The sequence below is a fragment of the Squalius cephalus genome (genome assembly GCF_949319135.1).
Source record: "Squalius cephalus genome assembly, chromosome: 8".
Lineage (NCBI taxonomy): Eukaryota > Metazoa > Chordata > Actinopteri > Cypriniformes > Leuciscidae > Squalius > Squalius cephalus.
Genome location: NC_137129.1, coordinates 32,705,548 through 32,724,916, shown reverse-complemented (window position 1 = coordinate 32,724,916; position 19,369 = coordinate 32,705,548). Strand labels below are relative to the sequence as shown.

General features: G+C 36.5%; 1 protein-coding gene across 5 annotated transcripts in view; it reads right to left on the bottom strand.

The window, feature by feature from the left end:
* Positions 1 to 19,369, bottom strand: part of arhgef2a (Rho guanine nucleotide exchange factor (GEF) 2a) — a 43,237-nt gene that overhangs the window by 20,180 nt on the left and 3,688 nt on the right. For 2 of the 5 annotated variants that reach the window (XM_079877954.1, XM_079877956.1), the window contains 4 exons: positions 18,893 to 18,932; positions 18,646 to 18,781; positions 17,666 to 17,698; positions 2,457 to 2,619 (listed from right to left, as the gene is read on the bottom strand). In XM_079877954.1, coding sequence (XP_079734080.1) covers positions 2,457 to 2,619; positions 17,666 to 17,698; positions 18,646 to 18,781; positions 18,893 to 18,932 — 372 coding nt within the window. Of the gene's footprint in view, positions 1 to 2,456; positions 2,620 to 9,132; positions 9,404 to 9,738; positions 10,013 to 17,665; positions 17,699 to 18,645; positions 18,782 to 18,892; positions 18,933 to 19,369 lie in introns of those variants that run through there. The other 3 variants (XM_079877955.1, XM_079877958.1, XM_079877957.1) reach the window with 3 other exon arrangements.

The following is a 19,369-nucleotide window of genomic DNA, read 5'->3' as shown; positions in this document are numbered from 1 at the left end:
AACAAAACAGGAAAGGGTGTGAGAGTATGCCGGCATTCATATGTAAATGTACTTAAAGGAATTGTTCAAGTGTGTGTGTGTGTGTGAGTGTGAGTGTGAGTGTGAGAGAGAGTCAATGGATGTGGTGAAATGCCATTTGTGTGTATTTCATAATTTATTTTAAAATACACATATATATTTATATATATAATATGGATGTGGTGAAATGTGTGAAAATGCTTTCCATTGCAGGGCTTTCCATTTTCAAGAAAGAAAATATCTAGACCTCCAACTTTAAGATGTGTGTGTGTGTGTGTGTGTGTGTGTGTGTGCGTTATCTTGGCATACAGCGATAGACCAGCCACTAAAAATATTCCACATACTCTCCACTTCACCACATAATAGGTCTCAAAACAGCAACTCAGGGCTACAGCACAGACGTAATATGAAAGAGGGATGTGGGAATGGGTAGACAGGTGTGGTTTGCAAGTAATGAAAAGGCTTATACATGATGGTCATCTTGAGCTCAAAGTTCTGAATCTGGAAACAATCATGGAAAGAAAGTGGGGAAGTTGAGATGGGGGAAGAAAGCAGGAAAAATCATTGGAAGGACTGAGGTAAGCGGCTGACTGAGGTTAGCGTTGTGATTGGCAGGATCACAAACAAGCTCCTCCTAGGATTTCGTCAGAAACAGTTATTCTTGGGGTTTTCTTCCACAGAGGACGTAAGCAAACATTAATTAAGAATGGTACTGCTTTTATACTGTACTCATACTCATTAGTGTCTGTCTAATCACAATTACAACTGATCATACTTATGTTTAATACTTGTCATTAAGGATTTGTTCAGATCCCTAACCATAAGTACCAGGTTAATTACTTATCATTCATGAGTTTGTCCTGCATGAAAGATACATTCTATAAATTAGCTAGTTTGGAAGAGGTAAGCTGTTAAGCGTTTTGACTTGTTTTGACATAAATTTCATCAGGTGGATGATGAAAGTAGTGAAAATTAATCAGATATATTTGTGTTGGAAAAAAATAAACTAGATTATCATAGAGACTAAGCTCTTTAGATTTGTACTAGGCCTATCAACATCCTAGCAATCATAGCAACATGCTAAAGTCACCCAGAACACCTTAAAGGGTTAGTTCACCAAAAAATGAAAATGATTTCATAATTAACTCACCCTCAAGCCATCCTAGGTGTATATGACTTTCTTCTTTCTTCTTATTAAAAAATAAACTGGCTCTTCCAAGCTTTATAATGTGAGTGAATGGTACTCTAGATTTTGAAGCCCAAAAGAGTGCATCCATCCATTATAAAAGTAATCTATACAGTTCCAGGTGGTTAATAAAGGCCTTCTGAAGTGAAGTGATGTGTTTTTGTAAGAAAAATATACATAATTATAACTTTATAAACTATAATCCTTGGCTTCCAGTAACGGGCGTATGCGAGTCAAGTTCTGGCGGAAGAGTGACCTCTGACCCGATGTATGACATAGGAGTAGCGTAAGCTTAGGTGAGAATAGATGCCTCTCACAGTTCAAACTAATAAGGCTGGGATAAGCCATTCACACCAATGGCGATAACTATAAAGATAACGATAAAGATATAAAATCTAAAATCTAGTTCTAAAATCGTTCTCAATATTAAGGAATAGCAAAGCTCACACCACAGCTATAACGATAACGGCACAGAGAACCAATATCGTTGGAATCACTTTCAGAATGATTTTATCCAGCTGATAAAAAGTTTGCTAGAAAAGTTCACTCCGGCTGATAAACACCTTCGTACTACCATTGGTCCGTGTCAACTATGTAATAGTTGTATGTAAAATGTGTGCTCTGAGGCTCTGCCTTCTTTGATGTGGAAATCTTCTCCAGTTCATTTCTTCACTGTTTTTTAGGTTTAATACTGTAAAGCTGCTTGCTTTAAAGCAATCTATTGTATAACGTGCTATATAAATAAACGTGACGCAACTTGACTGGAGTGCTAAATTGCAGAGCTGGGGCAAACATCCACATCGAGGAAAGCATGCAGCACATATTTACATATTAATCAAAACACCGCTCTCATCAGTGTGGGTGACTTCAGGATGTTGGCTAACAGTATACTGCTGGTCAAACTTCTTTTTACCCCTAAACGAAGAACGAAAAACAACCTTGCCATGAGTATATCGGGGCCTTTAGACTTGTGCCAGACCTATTAACACCCTAACAACAGCATAGAAACATGCTAATACCACCAGAACACCCTAGCAACTGCATAGCGACATGTTAAATAAACTCACATTGCCAATGATTCTATCACTGAGTTGATGAACAAACACCACAAATATTTTCCAAAGAAATTGTACAAATCGAGTTTACAAAATATCTACAACTTGCAAAATGTAGTATTCAACTGATTTTGATCATACTGGTGAAGTCTGTGGGTTTTGAGTGTGATGTCTACATGTGTGTCTGTGTGACTCACTAGGGCAACTGAGGGCCTCCTTAGCGGTGATGCTCTTGTTGCAGGCCGAGCAGAGTGTGGTTCCAGACACGGTGAGAGAGTTGAAGAGGTGGCCATTACTGTAGCGCGCCTCTCGCTCTCTGGCTTCTCTCTCCCGCTCCCTCATGCGTTCCTTCTCCTTGTTCTAATCAGAACACAAAAACTCAAAATAAATCAATCATGCATGGTGTCATAATATATATAAATAAACATTTAAATCATCTCCACCAGAGTAAAATTTGCCTAGTTTCATGGTACAAAAAAACAAACAAAAAAACTTTGAGCTGGTCAAAGAACAATCAACACTCACAAAAAAGGACAATGATGACACTATTGCAGCTCAGTTTCTATTGTGTAACCAATTCATCTGCCGAACTGGTACAGACCGAGTTCACGAACAGGGAAACAATCAACTCAAAGGAGAACTTGCAACACCATTTCGGAAGAAACACAAGCCGAACAATAGCCATATTGAATGTCTAGAAGGTCGGTATTCCTTGGTAAAAGATTTTATCATGAAAACACACACAGCACATTCATGCCTGTGAACTGGTTTTCATTGAAAAAGCTAATCTTTGCTTATCAGCCTTTAGGGGAAAGACAAATTAATCCAATCAACTCTCCACTATAAAAAGTCACTCATTTGGTTTAAGCAAACAATGGCTCTCTTTCTGAGTAACTTCATCTATTTGTTTGTCTTTGTTAGGTACGTCATGCCTAGTTTGATAAGTTTTCTTCAGATTTTGGCCATTATTTTGTCCTCTCTTTGGCCCTCTGAGGGTCTTTTTTGACATACAATCTGCTAATAGGTTAATTGATGTGGGTTGAGCTAATTAGTAGGAGTGTGACGATATTAAAATATGACGAGATTTCTCATCGAGGTGAAAAGCTGTTTTGCGATATCGCTATGACGGAGCATGAGGGTGAAATTAGCACAGAATATGCCACCGCTGCATTTACATTACATTACCACCACGGTCGTTTTTTTTTTTTAAAGAGATAAAAAACATTTAATTCAGTTGGAAAATGATCGCTTTAATTGTAAACGTCTGCTCTGCAAACACAGTGCAGCAGGAATCACAGTTCACTGATCATGGTAGACCATGGTAGAGGATTCGTAGCGCAACAGAGCCTAAAATAAGCATCTGATAAATGTCTTATCTTGTAGAATGAGCGCTCAGCACTGCCACTCCCTATACAAAGAGCACGTGAGATTGTGAATTCAAAAGCGGAAGTAAAACCCGAGCTCCCTGGCTGGGCTATGTAGTTGTAACCACTTCTTAGCTCTGGTCTCTGTTTTGGTCTCTGTTTGCACTTTGAATTTTGAGAGAGTACTTTGATTATGGTTACACTTATTGTTTGCACTTAATAAGACTAAGAAAAAAAATGTTATTTATTTTTGTATTTATACTGTTTTATTTCTATTTTCAATTTGTGGAATGGAGTTCAATTAGGAGGGCACACACAGCCTCAATCAGAAGTTCTGGAAGCTCATAATTCATGTACAGTAAGGTCTGAAGCGACTCATGTGAAATCATATAGCTGAGTTTGTTGAAAAAACTTTTACAGTGCTTGTATATTGTTACCTTTCGATTTATATGATAATTCGTACGCAGAAAGCAGAACTGAAATGACATTCATTACAAGATGATAAGTTAAAACATTTTAAAATGCACCTGCAGACTATTTTTCCAGTCACAAATTTTGTCATGAGGATTTCTTAAAAATATTGTGCAAAAATCTTGTCTCGTCTCGTTCTTGTAAACCCAATCTCGTGTCTCGTCACACCCCTACTAATTAGTGGAGGCAAGTGTTGCATGTGTTAGTGGGAAGTCTTTAAAAACCCTCAGGGACTGTTTTCACCATTTTCAACCAAAAACTGGGAACTTTTTTTGTGTTTTGGCCATTCATTTACACGTCAATGGCGTTTTGGGGCCCTGAAAACGCAAACTCTTGAAAACAAGTTTCAAAGTGCACGTTTTTGAAAACGATAGCGTGAATTTGTGTAAAACCGTGACATCATGCGCATGTGAATTACGTGTTCAGTCTATAGGCTTGTATGTTTTTTTACAGAGTGACATCGCGCCATCCTGACATGAATAATACAGCATTTTTAATCCTTTTAACAGATTCGTGTGGATGGTGATCGTTTTGACAATACTATCATCTGTGCATAAAAAAAGCTAAGGAAAAACTTTTCCATTTTTAGTACATTGTTGTGTAAACGTCCCCTCAGTTTTGGCATTTTGACTGAAGAGGGAAGAAGGAGAGTTTGAGTGCGACTAGGCTGAGTAATAAACAAACAAATAGATAAAATGAACGACTGCGACTATTGAGGGGTTGATTATTTTAAAATAATGTGTAATAAAAGAAAGGGAGAGGAAAAGGGGGTTTATCTGTGTTTGTCCAGACCAGACCAGACCAAATAAAAAAGGTTTCAGAAATGATTTAGTCAAAATTAGTGTACCAGTGTTATTTGAGTATTTATATACTATTATAGTATTTATTTATGTTTTATGTTAGCATTTATTATTATCATTTTTTTATTTATTTCAGTTTTCGTAACCGTAGAACTTTTTCACTTTAGGTTTATGGCATTCCGTTAGCTGCCAATGCAACATTTCTAATTTGTATTTAAGATTTTTAATTTCAAGTTCTAATATTTATATTTTATTTCAGCTTTGTTTCAAGTACACAAATACTTATTTTAGTTTCAGTTTTAGTTAACAATAACAATATGACGAGCATGAACCAAGAAGCTATACCTGGAGAATGCTATACGACCTGCAAGCTGCCATTTTTTCCTCAGTCTGCTGACTGAACAGCAAACCAGCAGAGCCATTTTACACTTAGTTTGAGCAGTCACTAGCAAAACATCCTCCATAATATAATGAACTATTTACGAATTATATGTTCCTGTCTGCTGGCTTTGACGTCAGCTCCTATGCTGACAGGATATTTGCTAGAGTTTAGGACTGTGTTTGTTCTTGTGGTGCCATCGGCCAGTCAGCATTGACATGAAATCATTTTCCATTGGCTCCAGAGTAATTATATGGCATTTACAGCTAAAAAAAAAAACCCACTGCATCTTTAAATTAGGTAAATTGAATAAGTCCAGGCATCCGTTTTGGACAATTAACAGTGCAATTCTGTAAACTCAGTTTTACCAAACAAAAAAAAAAGTTTTGATCTGTGTGCTTCTAAAATTATTGTTCTTGATTATAAAAGCTTTGACCAGCAGCTGTGGTTGGTTAATATGCTAGTCAGCATTTTACTAGAAGCTCTACTTGGCCCTGGCTGTTCACCTTCCTCTTTTATACATATTTTATGATGAGTTAATTGGAAAATTAAGGAAAGAGAAAGATAAATGTCCAGACAAACCATTTAAAAAAATAATTTGAAATGTCAACATAATTCTTAAGATATTTCGGAATAAACATAAGTCGAACAATGGCCATATTGGATGTCTGGAAGGTCTGTGTTCCTTGGTAAAATATTTTTAGATTTCATACATTTTATAATAAGATGTCTCATATTTTTTCACCTCTGAAAATAGAGATGCTAAGGTCCTGTTTTGGGTTCGCTTATTCTAAAAATTGGCCTCTCTGTTGACATGCAAAGCAGGAAATAATGAGAGAGCACTTCCTCTTTCTAATCAGCAGGAGGCATGAGTAAAGGTTGCCATAGGAACACGGACATGTGTTGGAAGCAAGCAACAGAAAATGTATTATAAAAAATGCTTAGTGTGTTAAAACCTGCAGGACGTTGCTATCAAATTAGCAAATCTAAATTGACCTAGTTTGTCCATAACCAGAATTTCCAGGATGCGTCTGCATTGTTTGTTACGTATATGTGCAATCATCTCTGCAGATTTGGGAAGTTGCAATAGTTCATGCTAAATCGCAGAACAAAGCATGTAGCCAGGGTGGGGTTTGTGAAGATACTTTTAGTGATACTTTTCTTTTTTTAAATAAACTTGAGTATGACTCTATATATCAGAAAAATACAGAGGAGCAGCCAACATTTCCAAGTCTGTGTTTATAAAAATAATGTCAAGCTAATGAAATGTAACTGTGCCTGCAAAATGAAAACAACCTCTGTGGTTATAGTTCACTTGAAAGTTGACATTGAATCAAGCTTTCTGTACAAAAGCATGAGCGGTATGTGCCCCAAGCACATTGTTTTCTAGGTTCAGGGAGCTTGTCTAAAGTTTGGAGTCATCTCCTATCAAGGAAATGGGCTGAGATTGACAGTACTTAATGTTGGTGCTCCAGTTCTAATAGTCCCAGCTCCAGATTTAGTTCCGTCTGCTGTGGCCTGATGGCCTGGATTTAGCTGGCCTATGGGGAACCATGACTGGATTAGTTGACATTGACATTCTTTGCAAACATTTTCATAAGGAAGCAATTTCCACTACAGTGCACAGGAAAGTAGCAGTCGACGGATATGGATTCTTTCAATATCCAATGTCGATATAACTCCTGTTTATGGGCCAAGTAGTTGTTAAAGGCACACTATGTAATATTTAGCCACTAGAGGTTGTTTATTCAAAACAAAGGCGTAGCTTGATGAGCAGTGGAGATTTTATTATGCCGCAGAACGCTTCCGCTTCTTCCGGTCATGCATATGTGGGGTAAAGCAGCGCTGTTTTAATCATATTAGATACATTTGAGTGTGATGAAAGTTTTTATAATGCTACTCTGTACGTTCGCTTGGCGGCTACTATATGAGACACATGTTGCACACTGCAGTGAGCTAGATCGATATTAGGCATAGTAAATATGGTACTCGCGGTAAATCAAGAATTCGAGATTTAAACAAAAAGACTAACTGTGTTGAGCTGTGTAACAATGATTAGCAGACATCCCAAGTCTCCCGGAAGTTCCGGAAGTCTCCCGCATATTGATAGCGGCTCCCTGATGCCCGCAAATCAGTTAAAATCTCCCGGAAGCAAGAGAGCAGAGAGAGGGAGCGAGAGACCTTGCGTGTGTGCGCTAGTGTGCGTGTGTGCCTCGGGATTTTATCTCTACTCTCGAACCCCCTTGTTGGAGATTTCTCGAACCGAATATCCCCCCCCGTTGGAGATTTCTTGACTCCCGGAAATGACTTTGTGCAGGTTGGGATGTCTGGATTAGTTTTCTGTCAATGAATGACCAAACAGATGCTCACCTGTCTAATAAAACACATAGGCCTAATATATTAAAGCGTCTTTGGTGTTTCCAGGGTTTTTACAAAATAAAATCGGAAATCAAGTGTAACGCGGGTATGATGTCATTGATAGCCAACGATCCGTGTCCTGGTTAAAACTGCTTATTTCTCTGGATTTAAGCATTCTTAGAAACATTTGGGATAATGCAAGTACACAAATCAACAAAATATATAACATTGTTTTAGTGGTTTTTAGATATTTTGATCCAAAATTCTTACATAGTGTGCCTTCAATGGCTAAAAACTAACCAAGATCGGATGATTAGGCTATATCAATATATCTCTGCAGAGCAAGGTAAACACAAGGCCAGTCAAACTAGACCTTGACTTGGAAGCTGCTCTCGGTTACATTTAAATTTCTCAGACTGAAGTCTAACCTTTGACCTTAGAAGAAGAGGTGGTGAGAGGTTGTGTGCTTATGTGTGAGCAAAAACACATCTCACTATTTAAAAAATTCTTGCCTTCGGACCTGAACCTGGAATTGATGCTTTAACTGAGTGCTATTTCTATGGCAACCTCTCTTTTGGCTCTCTTTCTCTTGAATGTTTCTCTGTGCGCGCACACACACAGTCTGTTGTTCAACATTCCCACTCAGTAACACCTACACAACTCAAACTCATGCTGAAGCTAATAACTGGACAAAAAGGTGCATATCCAATGCCAAAAACCAACATACAACCTTTTACTCGAGATGTCTCTACACATCAGTGTTAAAACTGCTCTGAGCAGTCTGTGTTGCTTCAAATTCTGTGTACATATGAAATTCCACTTGGTATGGTATCCACCTTAACCCATAGTATCAAAGGTGACACTGCTTTGCTCCTGTGTAAATGAAATTCAGCATCAGAACTGCCTTAAAGTTTATAATTCATATTCATGTTTCTATATCCATAATCTCATAATGAAGACATTCATTTCAACACTTGAAATTCCTGTGTAAATGTACATGCAGATATGTGCTGCCTTTGCATCATACAAATGACATCACACTGAATAAAAGCCATAAACTTACAGTCCTGGAAAACATTATTCAATGTCAAACAACAGCAACGTTAACATTTTAGTCTGTCTGGCCCTTTAACCCTCATTCTACAATGATGAGGAAGAGGATAGGTGCCCACGTTTATACACGACCTCTAGGTTAATAGCTAATGTATTTTTATTATCCCAAAACACACTCAAAGCTTTTCTAAAGAAGTGTGTCTTTGCTTTGGAACACAATGTATTATGAAAATACAAATAAATTTGGATTGAACGAACTGAAATGACTTACAGCATACTTTTCAAAACCGATTAGCCTATTTCTAGTCAATGTTATAGTCCATGAACGCGCTAAAATCTCTTATAAACCATGATGGCGAACAAATATTAAAGTGGACAATTCAAACATAGCGTCTAATGTGTTTAACTCTTCCGATAAGCTGGTTAAAACACGCGTCATTGCACTTACCCGTTGACTGATCTCTCTCATCCTTTCCTGGCGAAGTTTCGACAGATCCGCTACTCGAGACATTGCGATATTTTAAACGTCTTTAGTACAACGAAAAACGAATCCTCGTACGGCAAAATCACATGTATATCCCATTAATTAAGATAAAAGTTCCTTTTGGTCCCGGGTATGTGTAATAGCAGCGTTTTAACAGACATTCACAGAGAAGCGCAGTGCAATAACTTTGAGAGAAATACGCTTTTCCTCTCGCTCTCTCTCTCTTTCTCTCCTCCCCTCCTCTTCAGTGAAACGGTGTTGCCTCTTTCAGGAAGCGCAATATGACTATCCCAGACCCCCTCTATTCTTATTAAAACTCTCACTGTAATTCTAGACCGCATAGATGAACATAACATATATGGTTAATAAACGGGCATTTGAGTCATGTATGTGTAAAAAATGATGCCATATTTTAAATATTTATACAAATCAAGAAATAAATATTCCTTTTTATTTTATTCAAGAAGTGAACGTCTATATCTCTCACTTTAAATCTGTTTTGTTCCATTCATCAAGAAAAAGACATTAAAGTCAACAAAGTCCAAGTGTCAAATTAAACGGCAAACTTACCTTTCTGAAGGCATAATGAAGTCATATCCCTACATATTATAAAATGTCTTCATTTAGCTTGAGAATGCAATGTATTAATGCTTAAACATTTATCTGATATCATATGTATAATAATAATGACTATTGTCGTTTAAATACAATAGATGCCACCATCAGTCATGATGTCACTAGTGAAACAACAGCAATGAAGACTCTCAGAGACTCTGTGGCTGAACTTTCAAACAATGACATCAACTTTAGCACCAACACATTTCTCAGAGATCTAAAAGGAACTAAGACTATGCTCGGAAAGCTTGTGGTCTACAGGCAAAAAGCACCCATGAGTAAAATCAGACCAGTTATTCTTCAAATGAAAATGAAACAATATATAGTCAGAATTAGAGTTCATTATTATGCAAATTGTTATTTAATATTGAAGACATTTAGTTACAACCTATAACTTCATCTTAGATTGGAAACCATGTATCCATTTGTAAATGCTGCAGTATTTTAGTGGCTCTGCATGCACCTCAGTGTACCGGGAAAGAAGGTAAATGGTGGACATTTTCTTTTGAGAAGAGAGCCGAGGGGAGAGGAGGGGAGATTCTTTTGCCGCCTTGGCCACATCTGTCGCCATGCCAACAGTGTACTTTGGCTGGGTTATGAGAGGAGCCTGGAAAGTTTACAGTGGGCGGCAAGGTTTTGGGTTTATATGGACACATTCATACAGTACAAGCGTGCAAAAGACTGGTTGCTCTGGTGTTTTCTTTTTTCTTTTTTTAAATATGCGGCATGGTTTAAAGCTAGTCAAATCTCTCAGCAGATTAAAGCAAGATTAAAGCAGGTCAAATCTTTCAACAGATGTAACGTCCCATCTAGACATTTTGGTTTTGCCAAACAATACTGACTGGGGCTCAGACTTACATAATAGTCTACATAATCTGGTTGTGGAACAGAAGAGAACAGAGTTATATGAGCAGAGATTGGGAGAAAATTAGTATATGGTGGCTCTTTCTGTGAAATCTGCTAGCTCTTCAACTTTAAATAGTGAAGCATAATTCTTTCTCTCTCTCTCTCTCTCTCTCTCTCTCTCTCTCTCTCTCTCTCTCTCTCTCTCTCTCTCTCTCTCTCTCTCTCTCTCTCTCACTCTCTGGTTCACTGTCTCCAAGGAAGGACAGATTGCACTGTGGGCGGACTTCCACACAAGTGTTTCAACACTTGTTCTCCCTCTTACTCACAATATCTTGAATTTTATGCACCCTATCTTTCTTCCTTGTGTTGGTAATAACAAATCCGTGGCATGGGACCAGCTACATTGTTTATTAGCAGTCAGATTTCAGCCCCTGCAGCACTCCTGGGCGAATCAATAATGATGAATACTCTGTCTTCGCGGAGTATTTGAGGGCTGCTTCTGTACTTGGATACTGCTGATGTTTCTGGAGCGATCTGCTGCAAGCTATGCTAACAAATGCTACTAAGCGAGTTGCCACTTCATAATCAGTGCCAGTTCAACAAGTACACTGACTGCAAATCTAAAGGCTATCTATAGGCTGATCTTGTTATTCATCATTCTCAGACTTAAAAATAAATATAATAACAAAATAATACTAATTATTATTATATAAATATCTAGCCTTTTTTGCTTTTTCCCTTTTTTAGATTAAAATTTATTTGAAAATGTATTTGAAAAAAATAAATAAATAAAATCTCAAAAACATTAAAAATAATTTAAACCTAAAACAAAATGGTTAAACTATTTATCCAATATTAAAGAAAAAGGATTATCTTTTAATCAAAAAGTTGAAAAAAAAATATTTCCCAATTTTCCATATTTTTTCCATATTAAAGCTAATTTTCCATAATTAGCTTTAAATGAAGAACAAATTAAGTAAAAGGTCATTTGTTTTCTTCAGAGCTCTAGAAGGCCACGTACACACTCTAAAGTTTCAGGAATGAAAACCGAATTTAAATACAAGAGTGAATCCCCTAAATTACCGTTCCATATGTGTACGGAACATGAATCATTCCAACAATTGACATCAAGGTAACCATATCAGTATTCTAAAATCTTGAATGTTTGGTATCTGCTGTTTTTGACCCAAATAATATTACAGAGACCAAAGATTTGTTCTGCAATTTTAACTAAACCACCAGGGCTGCGTTTCCCAAAAGCATCGTTAGCCAACTATGTTCCTTCGTTATCAGCATAGTTCAACGAGTCAGTGTTTCCCGAAACCATCGTTCTCATGAACATTTGCAAACAGCATCGCAAAGTTGTGTAGTTGGAACGACAGCTCTCCACCTGTGGTTAGAAGCATATAGTTTCTAGTTTGCATGACATGTGGACTTAATAAATCCTTAACTTGAGCAAAATAAGCAAACTGACATTCAGTACAACCTTTGTCCTTTATTTTGTCATTTACGTCTTTTAGTTTGTCAAGAGATTTAATGCACCGTTTTTGAAGAGTGCGCATGTGCGAACGTGCTCTACTAAGAACGCGCCTATGATTGAATCTGGAAATAATGCAAAATAACTGATAAAAATGAGAAATAGTCCTCAGATGCCATAAACCAATGTGGTTGAACGACCACTTTGCGACAATAAGGAAACAGTCGTGACTAGCTAGTTGATTTCTTCAACGATGCACCGCACTATGGTAGTTAAGCAGCGAGTTACATCGTTGTTCGGGAAACGCACCCCAGTTCGGTTCCGTAGACACTGCACAGATTTTTTTTGGAAAAGTCCGAAATTTCAATATGAACAAATATTTTTTATCAAATTCTTCCAAAGCCAAATTATGTCAGCTATGCAATAGACATTCTTTTTATAGTGTATATCAAGAAATAACTCATTTGACACTACTTTGGGAGAAACATCCAAGTTGATAATTAAATAGTTTCCTGATCTTAGAGCAAAAAAGTTCCTTTGTCATTTAATAGATTGATATAACCTTTTATGGCGTCTAAGAAATATAGCTCATTAAGTTATGTGCATTTTGTATAACAATTTGCATTACACTGAAGCTAGTAGTTACAATGATAGTGGGTGTTAGCTGTGGCCCTGACTCTACACTGAAATAGATGGATAGAAAGAGAGAGAATGAAAGACAGAGAGAGGGAGCGTTGCTGTGGGTTACCACTCTATAGAGGAGGCACTCTTCAGAGCTGCTTTCTGCGGCAGATGAGAAAATGCGTTTTTCAGTGTGAGTGTGTATTTGACAGTAGGAGTTATAGTGAGGACAGTGTGTGTGTGTGTGTTTCTGCAGAGATAATGACCAGGTTCTGGAGGCTGAAGCCCACGAGGCCTGTCATTCAGCACAGACTGTGTCACAACACAACGTGATGCCTTAAGGTGAATGTGTGTGTGCATATTTGTATTCATGAGTGTATTTATAATTTGGCTAAGTGAGATGCAGCATCAATCATTTTATCAAAAATACTGTAAAAACAGCAAAAATGTTACAGTTATAAATATTGACAAGAAAAAAGAACACTGACCCCAAAGCCAAAACTTCTGAATGTTAGTGTATATGTACTTACACACACACACACACACACATATATATATATATATATATAGTTTAGAGTGCAATTCTCACTATTAACTAGTTGCTTATTAGCATGCATATTACTAGAACAGTGGCTGTTTATTAGTACTTATAAAGCACATTTTAATGCTTTATTCTGCATGACCATATTCTACATCCCTTAATCCTGCCCAATACCTAAACTTAACAATTACCTTAATAACTATTAATAAGCAGTAAATAGGAGTTTATTCAGGAAAAAGTTGTAGCTAATAGTTAGTTAATAGTGAGAATCTGACCCTAATCTAAAGTGTGTGACTCTAATAGATATATATACAGTAGTCAACATTTAAAGTGGATCAAAATCTTTCATCAAAGTTATACATGAATCTTGAACAATACCCGTTCTTGTCTACCCAACTTTGATGAACTTTTTAATCCACTTAAAATGTTGACTTCTGTGTGTATATATATATATATATATAAATGATAACTTTAGATAACTTTATCAAATATTGCACTCCCTTATTTTAATATCTCATTCATTTTTCCATTTCAAAATAACCCAGATCCCAGTCTGTCAGTGGAGGTGTGGGAGGAGCTCTCGCTGACACATGTCTCACAGATGTTTTTTCTCTTGTGGTGGGATTGCCAAATCAGTGCAAAGGCTTTTAAAAAAAAAGGCCCTGTGCTCCACCCTGTGGGCCCCTCCATGACTTTATGAGCCTCCCAAAAACTAGGAGTAAACAGCGCAGCAAATGGTCGATAGTGAGTGGAGACACAGTTGCTGAAAAATGTCAGAAATCCTGACAGTAATATTTCAAGCACACGTGTCCGTCTGCACTCTCTGAGTATTTCCCACTTGATGAAACATATTTTTTATGTCGCTTTGGTGAGGAATGACTTAAATGTAAAGTAACGTAGAAAAGAAAAAGCGTACTAGCTTATAAACAAGGTGGTGGGAAAGAAAGAGCAACTAAAAGATACAAAGAAAACAGAGGGGACGTCTGAGAGTTAAAGATAATGGCAGGAGGAAACAGGCCAGACCATGAGATGACTCTGCCAGACTGTTTACTTTGCAGCTAATAATCATTGTACACACACGCCGTGCACACGCACACACACAAACCCCTGTACAGTGGTGGTACTATCTAATGGTACCACTAAACTTTACTATATAGCATTTATAAGCATTTATAATCGCTGCACAGGTTTCACTACAAATCATAACTTGATAGTTCAAGGATGTTGATTTTGGCTTGACAAATTTGAACACGTAAAACTAAGCTCACAAAACCATAGTAACACCTTGGTACTTTTTGCAAGGGTTCCTTTTTCTTCCCACGCAATCCACTTGATGTAATTAAATGGTCTTAGAAGCCTATGTCTAAATTGTTCCCACTCATTGGTAAAGAAAGAACAGTCATGCTGCTTTAAGATTGTGCCTGTGGTCTGTCCTCTCACAAGCTCCTTCCTTGTGTGTGTATGGGGTCAGATCAGGCTCCAAACAGCTGACTGGACCCGTGTGTAATTGTTTGTGTGTGAGTAAGAGTACGTAAGAGTCTGGAACTTAGAGAGAGAAGCAGAAAGCGCTTTCAAGGAAGTTTAGTCACATGAACATCAGTCTGTGCTTCCCGGCTGATCATATGGTTGCGTTATAAACAAATGGTTAAAAATGCATAACCATAATGCAGAAGAACATTTAACAAATCCTCAAACAGAAATATGTTCGCTAACTAGGGTGACCACCATCAAACAAACCAAATATGGGACGATTATAAGTTTGTGTGGGACAATGTGGGACATGTTACCAACACTAAAACATAACCTGAAACTGTTATATAATGTTAATCTAACTTAAAAACATTTGTATTCTGCCTTTCAGCTGATTCTTTAGTCCCTTCCAGAAAACACCATTACACAATGTAACATAACATGTCTTTTTTACATGTCATTTAAATTCAACATCACTGAGCCCAAAGGCAGTGGCATCATGCAGATAACTATTTATGAAACAGTTCTGACTGTTCCAACTAAAATCCAACAAAATAAATAATGAACAAATGAAATATAAAACAACATGAAATTAGATAATTGACAGTCTTGTTGACAGTCATTGACAAAAACTTTCAAATTTTTAGAAAGGATGTGAATTACAACAACCACAGCAGGCAACAAATTCTGTTCAATTTAAATTTGAATTGACCGAATTATCCATTTGTTTTCTGACGGAACACATGGAACGAATCACCGGTCCACATTTTGATTGACAGCCGTCACAACCTACTAGTGACCGTGTTTACTCCTTTCTTTTCAACCATTGGATAGGATTTAAAAAACGGCTGTTTTATTTGTACTTCTGACGAAGCGCCGTTAAAATAGGTGAAAAACTACACCGCAAAAATAATAAATAAAATGCTTTCTTAAAAAGGCAAAAGAACGCATGCATGTTTTCTTAATATGATAATTAAAAACCGACAGACTGATGAAAATGCGGGACATTTTCTCAATATGCGACGTGTGGGGACAAGGTACAACGCAAAGCGGGACGGGTGGTCACCCTATCACTAACGCTCTAATAAAACCCATTTACAGAAAACTGTGCAGTACTATAAATCTGGCAATATGGTTTAAAAAGTCGAGGAAAACTATTTAAAAACAAGACGAGACTATTTAAGTTAAGAGTCTAGCTTGCAAATAAAGAAAGTGCCTGCCTCATAAAAATCCTCCCTTCTTTTGCAGGACTGTTTGTGTTGGAGCCTGCGGGCCTGGCACGAAAATCATATTCCCTAAAGTAGACGAGTAATCATGATTGCCGATTCTCTGCTGACGCTCCCTCAAGATCTACACAGAAAGCTTGTGTGTGATTTTTAGTGGCATGATGTCATGGAAAGACCTGCAAATCAAACAGACCTTTATATGTAATGATAAGACTATGTGTTTAGAGTATGGGAAGATTTATTAAAGCCGGTTTCTGCTTCAGAGTAAAAATAAATAAATATTAAATAAATAAAAAGGGAACTGCCCCAATTGTGACTTTACTTCTTGTAATTACCGATACTAATAATAATAATAATTTAGGTTTACAATGGGATATAGTTTAAAATGTAATACAAAATCTTTATATTAATTAATTCATATATACACAACCATTCAAGATTGTTTTGTTTTAAAGAAATTAAAGCTTTTTTCAGCAAGAACACATTAATGATCAAAAGTGACAGTGAAGACTTTTACACTGCTTCAAATAAATTACGTTCTTTTGAACTTAATTTCAAAGAATCACAGTTTGCACAAAAAAATATTAAGCACAATTGTTCTCAATTATGATAATAATAAATTAAAGTAACTTAAGCACGAAAACAGCATATTAGAATGATTTCTGAAGGATCATGTGACACTGAAGACTAAAGTAAAGATGTTAAACAAAATGATAAAAAAAAAATTCAGCATCTTTACTTCAGTCTTCAGTGTCACAAGATCCTTCAGAATGTTTTTTTTGTTTGTTTTTACCTTTATTTAACCAGGATAATCTCTCGCTTGCACAGGAGTGTCCTGGCCAAGAATGGGCAGCAGTTACAATCACAAACTTACAGATCAAAATAACAAATACAAAATTACTTAAAAACAACCGCACATCATTGAGTCTTCTTCAAGTGACCGAATAATAGATTTAAAATGTTCCATAGACACCAGAGTTTATAATTTCAATTTCATTTGGAGTAGATTCCAGTCAAACGGAGCTGCATACATAAAAGCCCTTTTCCCAGTTCAATTCTGACAAATGGAACAGAAAGAGTAAAACAACTTTGAGACCGGAGGGAATATTTCCCAACACTTTTCTGTTGAATCAGACAAAAATCATTCTAATATGCTGATTTGGTGCTCAAGTAACATATAAATTCCAATAATATTTCACAATATTAGTTTTTATAGTATTTTTTATCAAATAAATGCAAACTTAATGTTTTTGAAAGAAGCCTCTCATGCTTGCTTTTGAATGCTAGTGTAGTTAAAAAAATCATATCTCATTGTAAACTTTGTCTTACTGTAGACATTCTCCTAATTACCTTTATTTTTTTACTCTGAAACAGAATTCTATATAGATTTGACAGTCCAAGAACATGACTAACACTAATGTGAGCAAACGAGGACTAGGTTTCACAAGCAAACTCAAAACAATGTCATCTTCAGATCTGTCATCACTCGACCATAAAATCCTGCTTTATCATGTGTCATAGTAGTAAATTGGGTCAAAGATAATATTTTGACCGCTGTCCATCCTTAAAACTACAAAAGCTGCCTTTTCATTCAGTCATATGGGTTTCCCAATGTTTCCTAAACCAGCCCATAGACAGCTTGAATTAACTGAAACTTAAAGGATAATTCATCCAAAATGAAAAAAGTCATAATTTACTCACCCTCGTGTCATTCAAAACCTGACGTTCTTTCTTCTATAGAACATAAAAGAAGATATTTTGAGTAACATTTGTGCTTTCGTCCATACAAAAACAAAGTCAATGGTAACCAAAACTTTCACCAAAATTCTTCAAAATATCTTTTGTGTTCCACGGAAGAAAGGCGGTCTCTCTAACGCAAAAAAAGCAAGAAAATTTAAAATTAAAATAAATTATGGTCACAGTTTAGTTTAGAGTCTAATTCTCACTATTAACTAACTATTATCTTCGACTTTTACCTCAATAAACTCCTAATATCTGCTTATTAATAGTTATTAAGGTAGTTGTTAAGTTTAGGTATTGGGTAGGACTAAGGGATGTAGCCTACCTGTAGAATATGGTCATGCAGAATAAAGCATTAATATGTGATTTATATGTACTAATAAACAGCCAATATCCTAGTAATAATATGCATGCTAATAAGCAACTGGTTCATAGAGAGAATTGGACCCTAAACTTAAGTGTTACCGAAATTATTATGGATTCGATAAGACATCAAACGTGCAAAATACGTGGCGGTTTCTGATGAATTTTGGGGCTGACTGCTAAGTTAGCAACAGTGAGTCAGCATTTGCCAGGTTCTTATGATTCATGGCAAGCCGGAGTCTGATTCTAAGTATAAACCTGTGGAATTTGAGCAGGGAGCTTAATAAAACTTTAAACTGTATATAATCAGATCAAGAACTAATAATAAAGGCAGAAACTGACATTTTAGAAAAAACAAGTGGAGGAGGGGCACAGAGGGTTTGATGTCAATTATCAAGCTCTCTGTCAAGAAGGACTGTCTCACTCTGCCCTCTGTTGGACTGAAATAATATATCATCAGGTTCCACCACACTGAAATCGCAAGTTTTAGTGAAGAAGGAGGCAGATGCTGCATGTGACTGATAATCATCATCAACATTGTTTTGCCTTCTAACACACTGGGAAAGAAAGGCTCCTACCTTGTGGGTAGCGGTCATCTTGCGTAAGAAGCTCAGCGTTCGTTCCAGCCGATTTCCTGATACGTGATGCTCTTTGTTTTCGCCCCCCTCAGCCTTTGTTTGTCCTATATCCCAGCCCAGAGCAGCACTATCTATACTGTACCAGAAAAAAAAAGTGAAATGGTTGCATTTAAAGTATGGATATTTGCATTAAAAGTATGGATATTTACAATAAGTATGTAAGGCCACGCCTGATTAAAACACACACCTGTAAGATGAATCTCCAATCTGGTGGTACGAAACACTCTCTAGATTGCCGAACAAGATAAGAAATTTTTTTCTCATTGAAATGAAACTTGAATTCCAACGAGCATATGACATCTTATTAATCTTAGTTTCCGATTCAGAGCAAAGCAGAAATAAAGAGCCAAAAACAGTAAATATAACAAAAATATTTGAACACTTTTTTATTTTAATTAAACAGGGAAAACTACACTACCAATCAAAGGTTTGGAGTTGGTAAGAATTTTAATGTTTTTGAAATAAGTATCTTATGCTCAACCAAGGCTGCATTTATTTGATCAAAAATACAGTAAAAAACAGTAAGTATTAATTTATAACAAAAAAAAAAAAACTTTTCCATTTTCTGACCCCAAACTTTTGAACAGTAGTAATAAAACTTTATAAAATATGTACACAAAAATGTCAGAAAAAGAACCACATAGCAAAAGGAATTCATCATTTC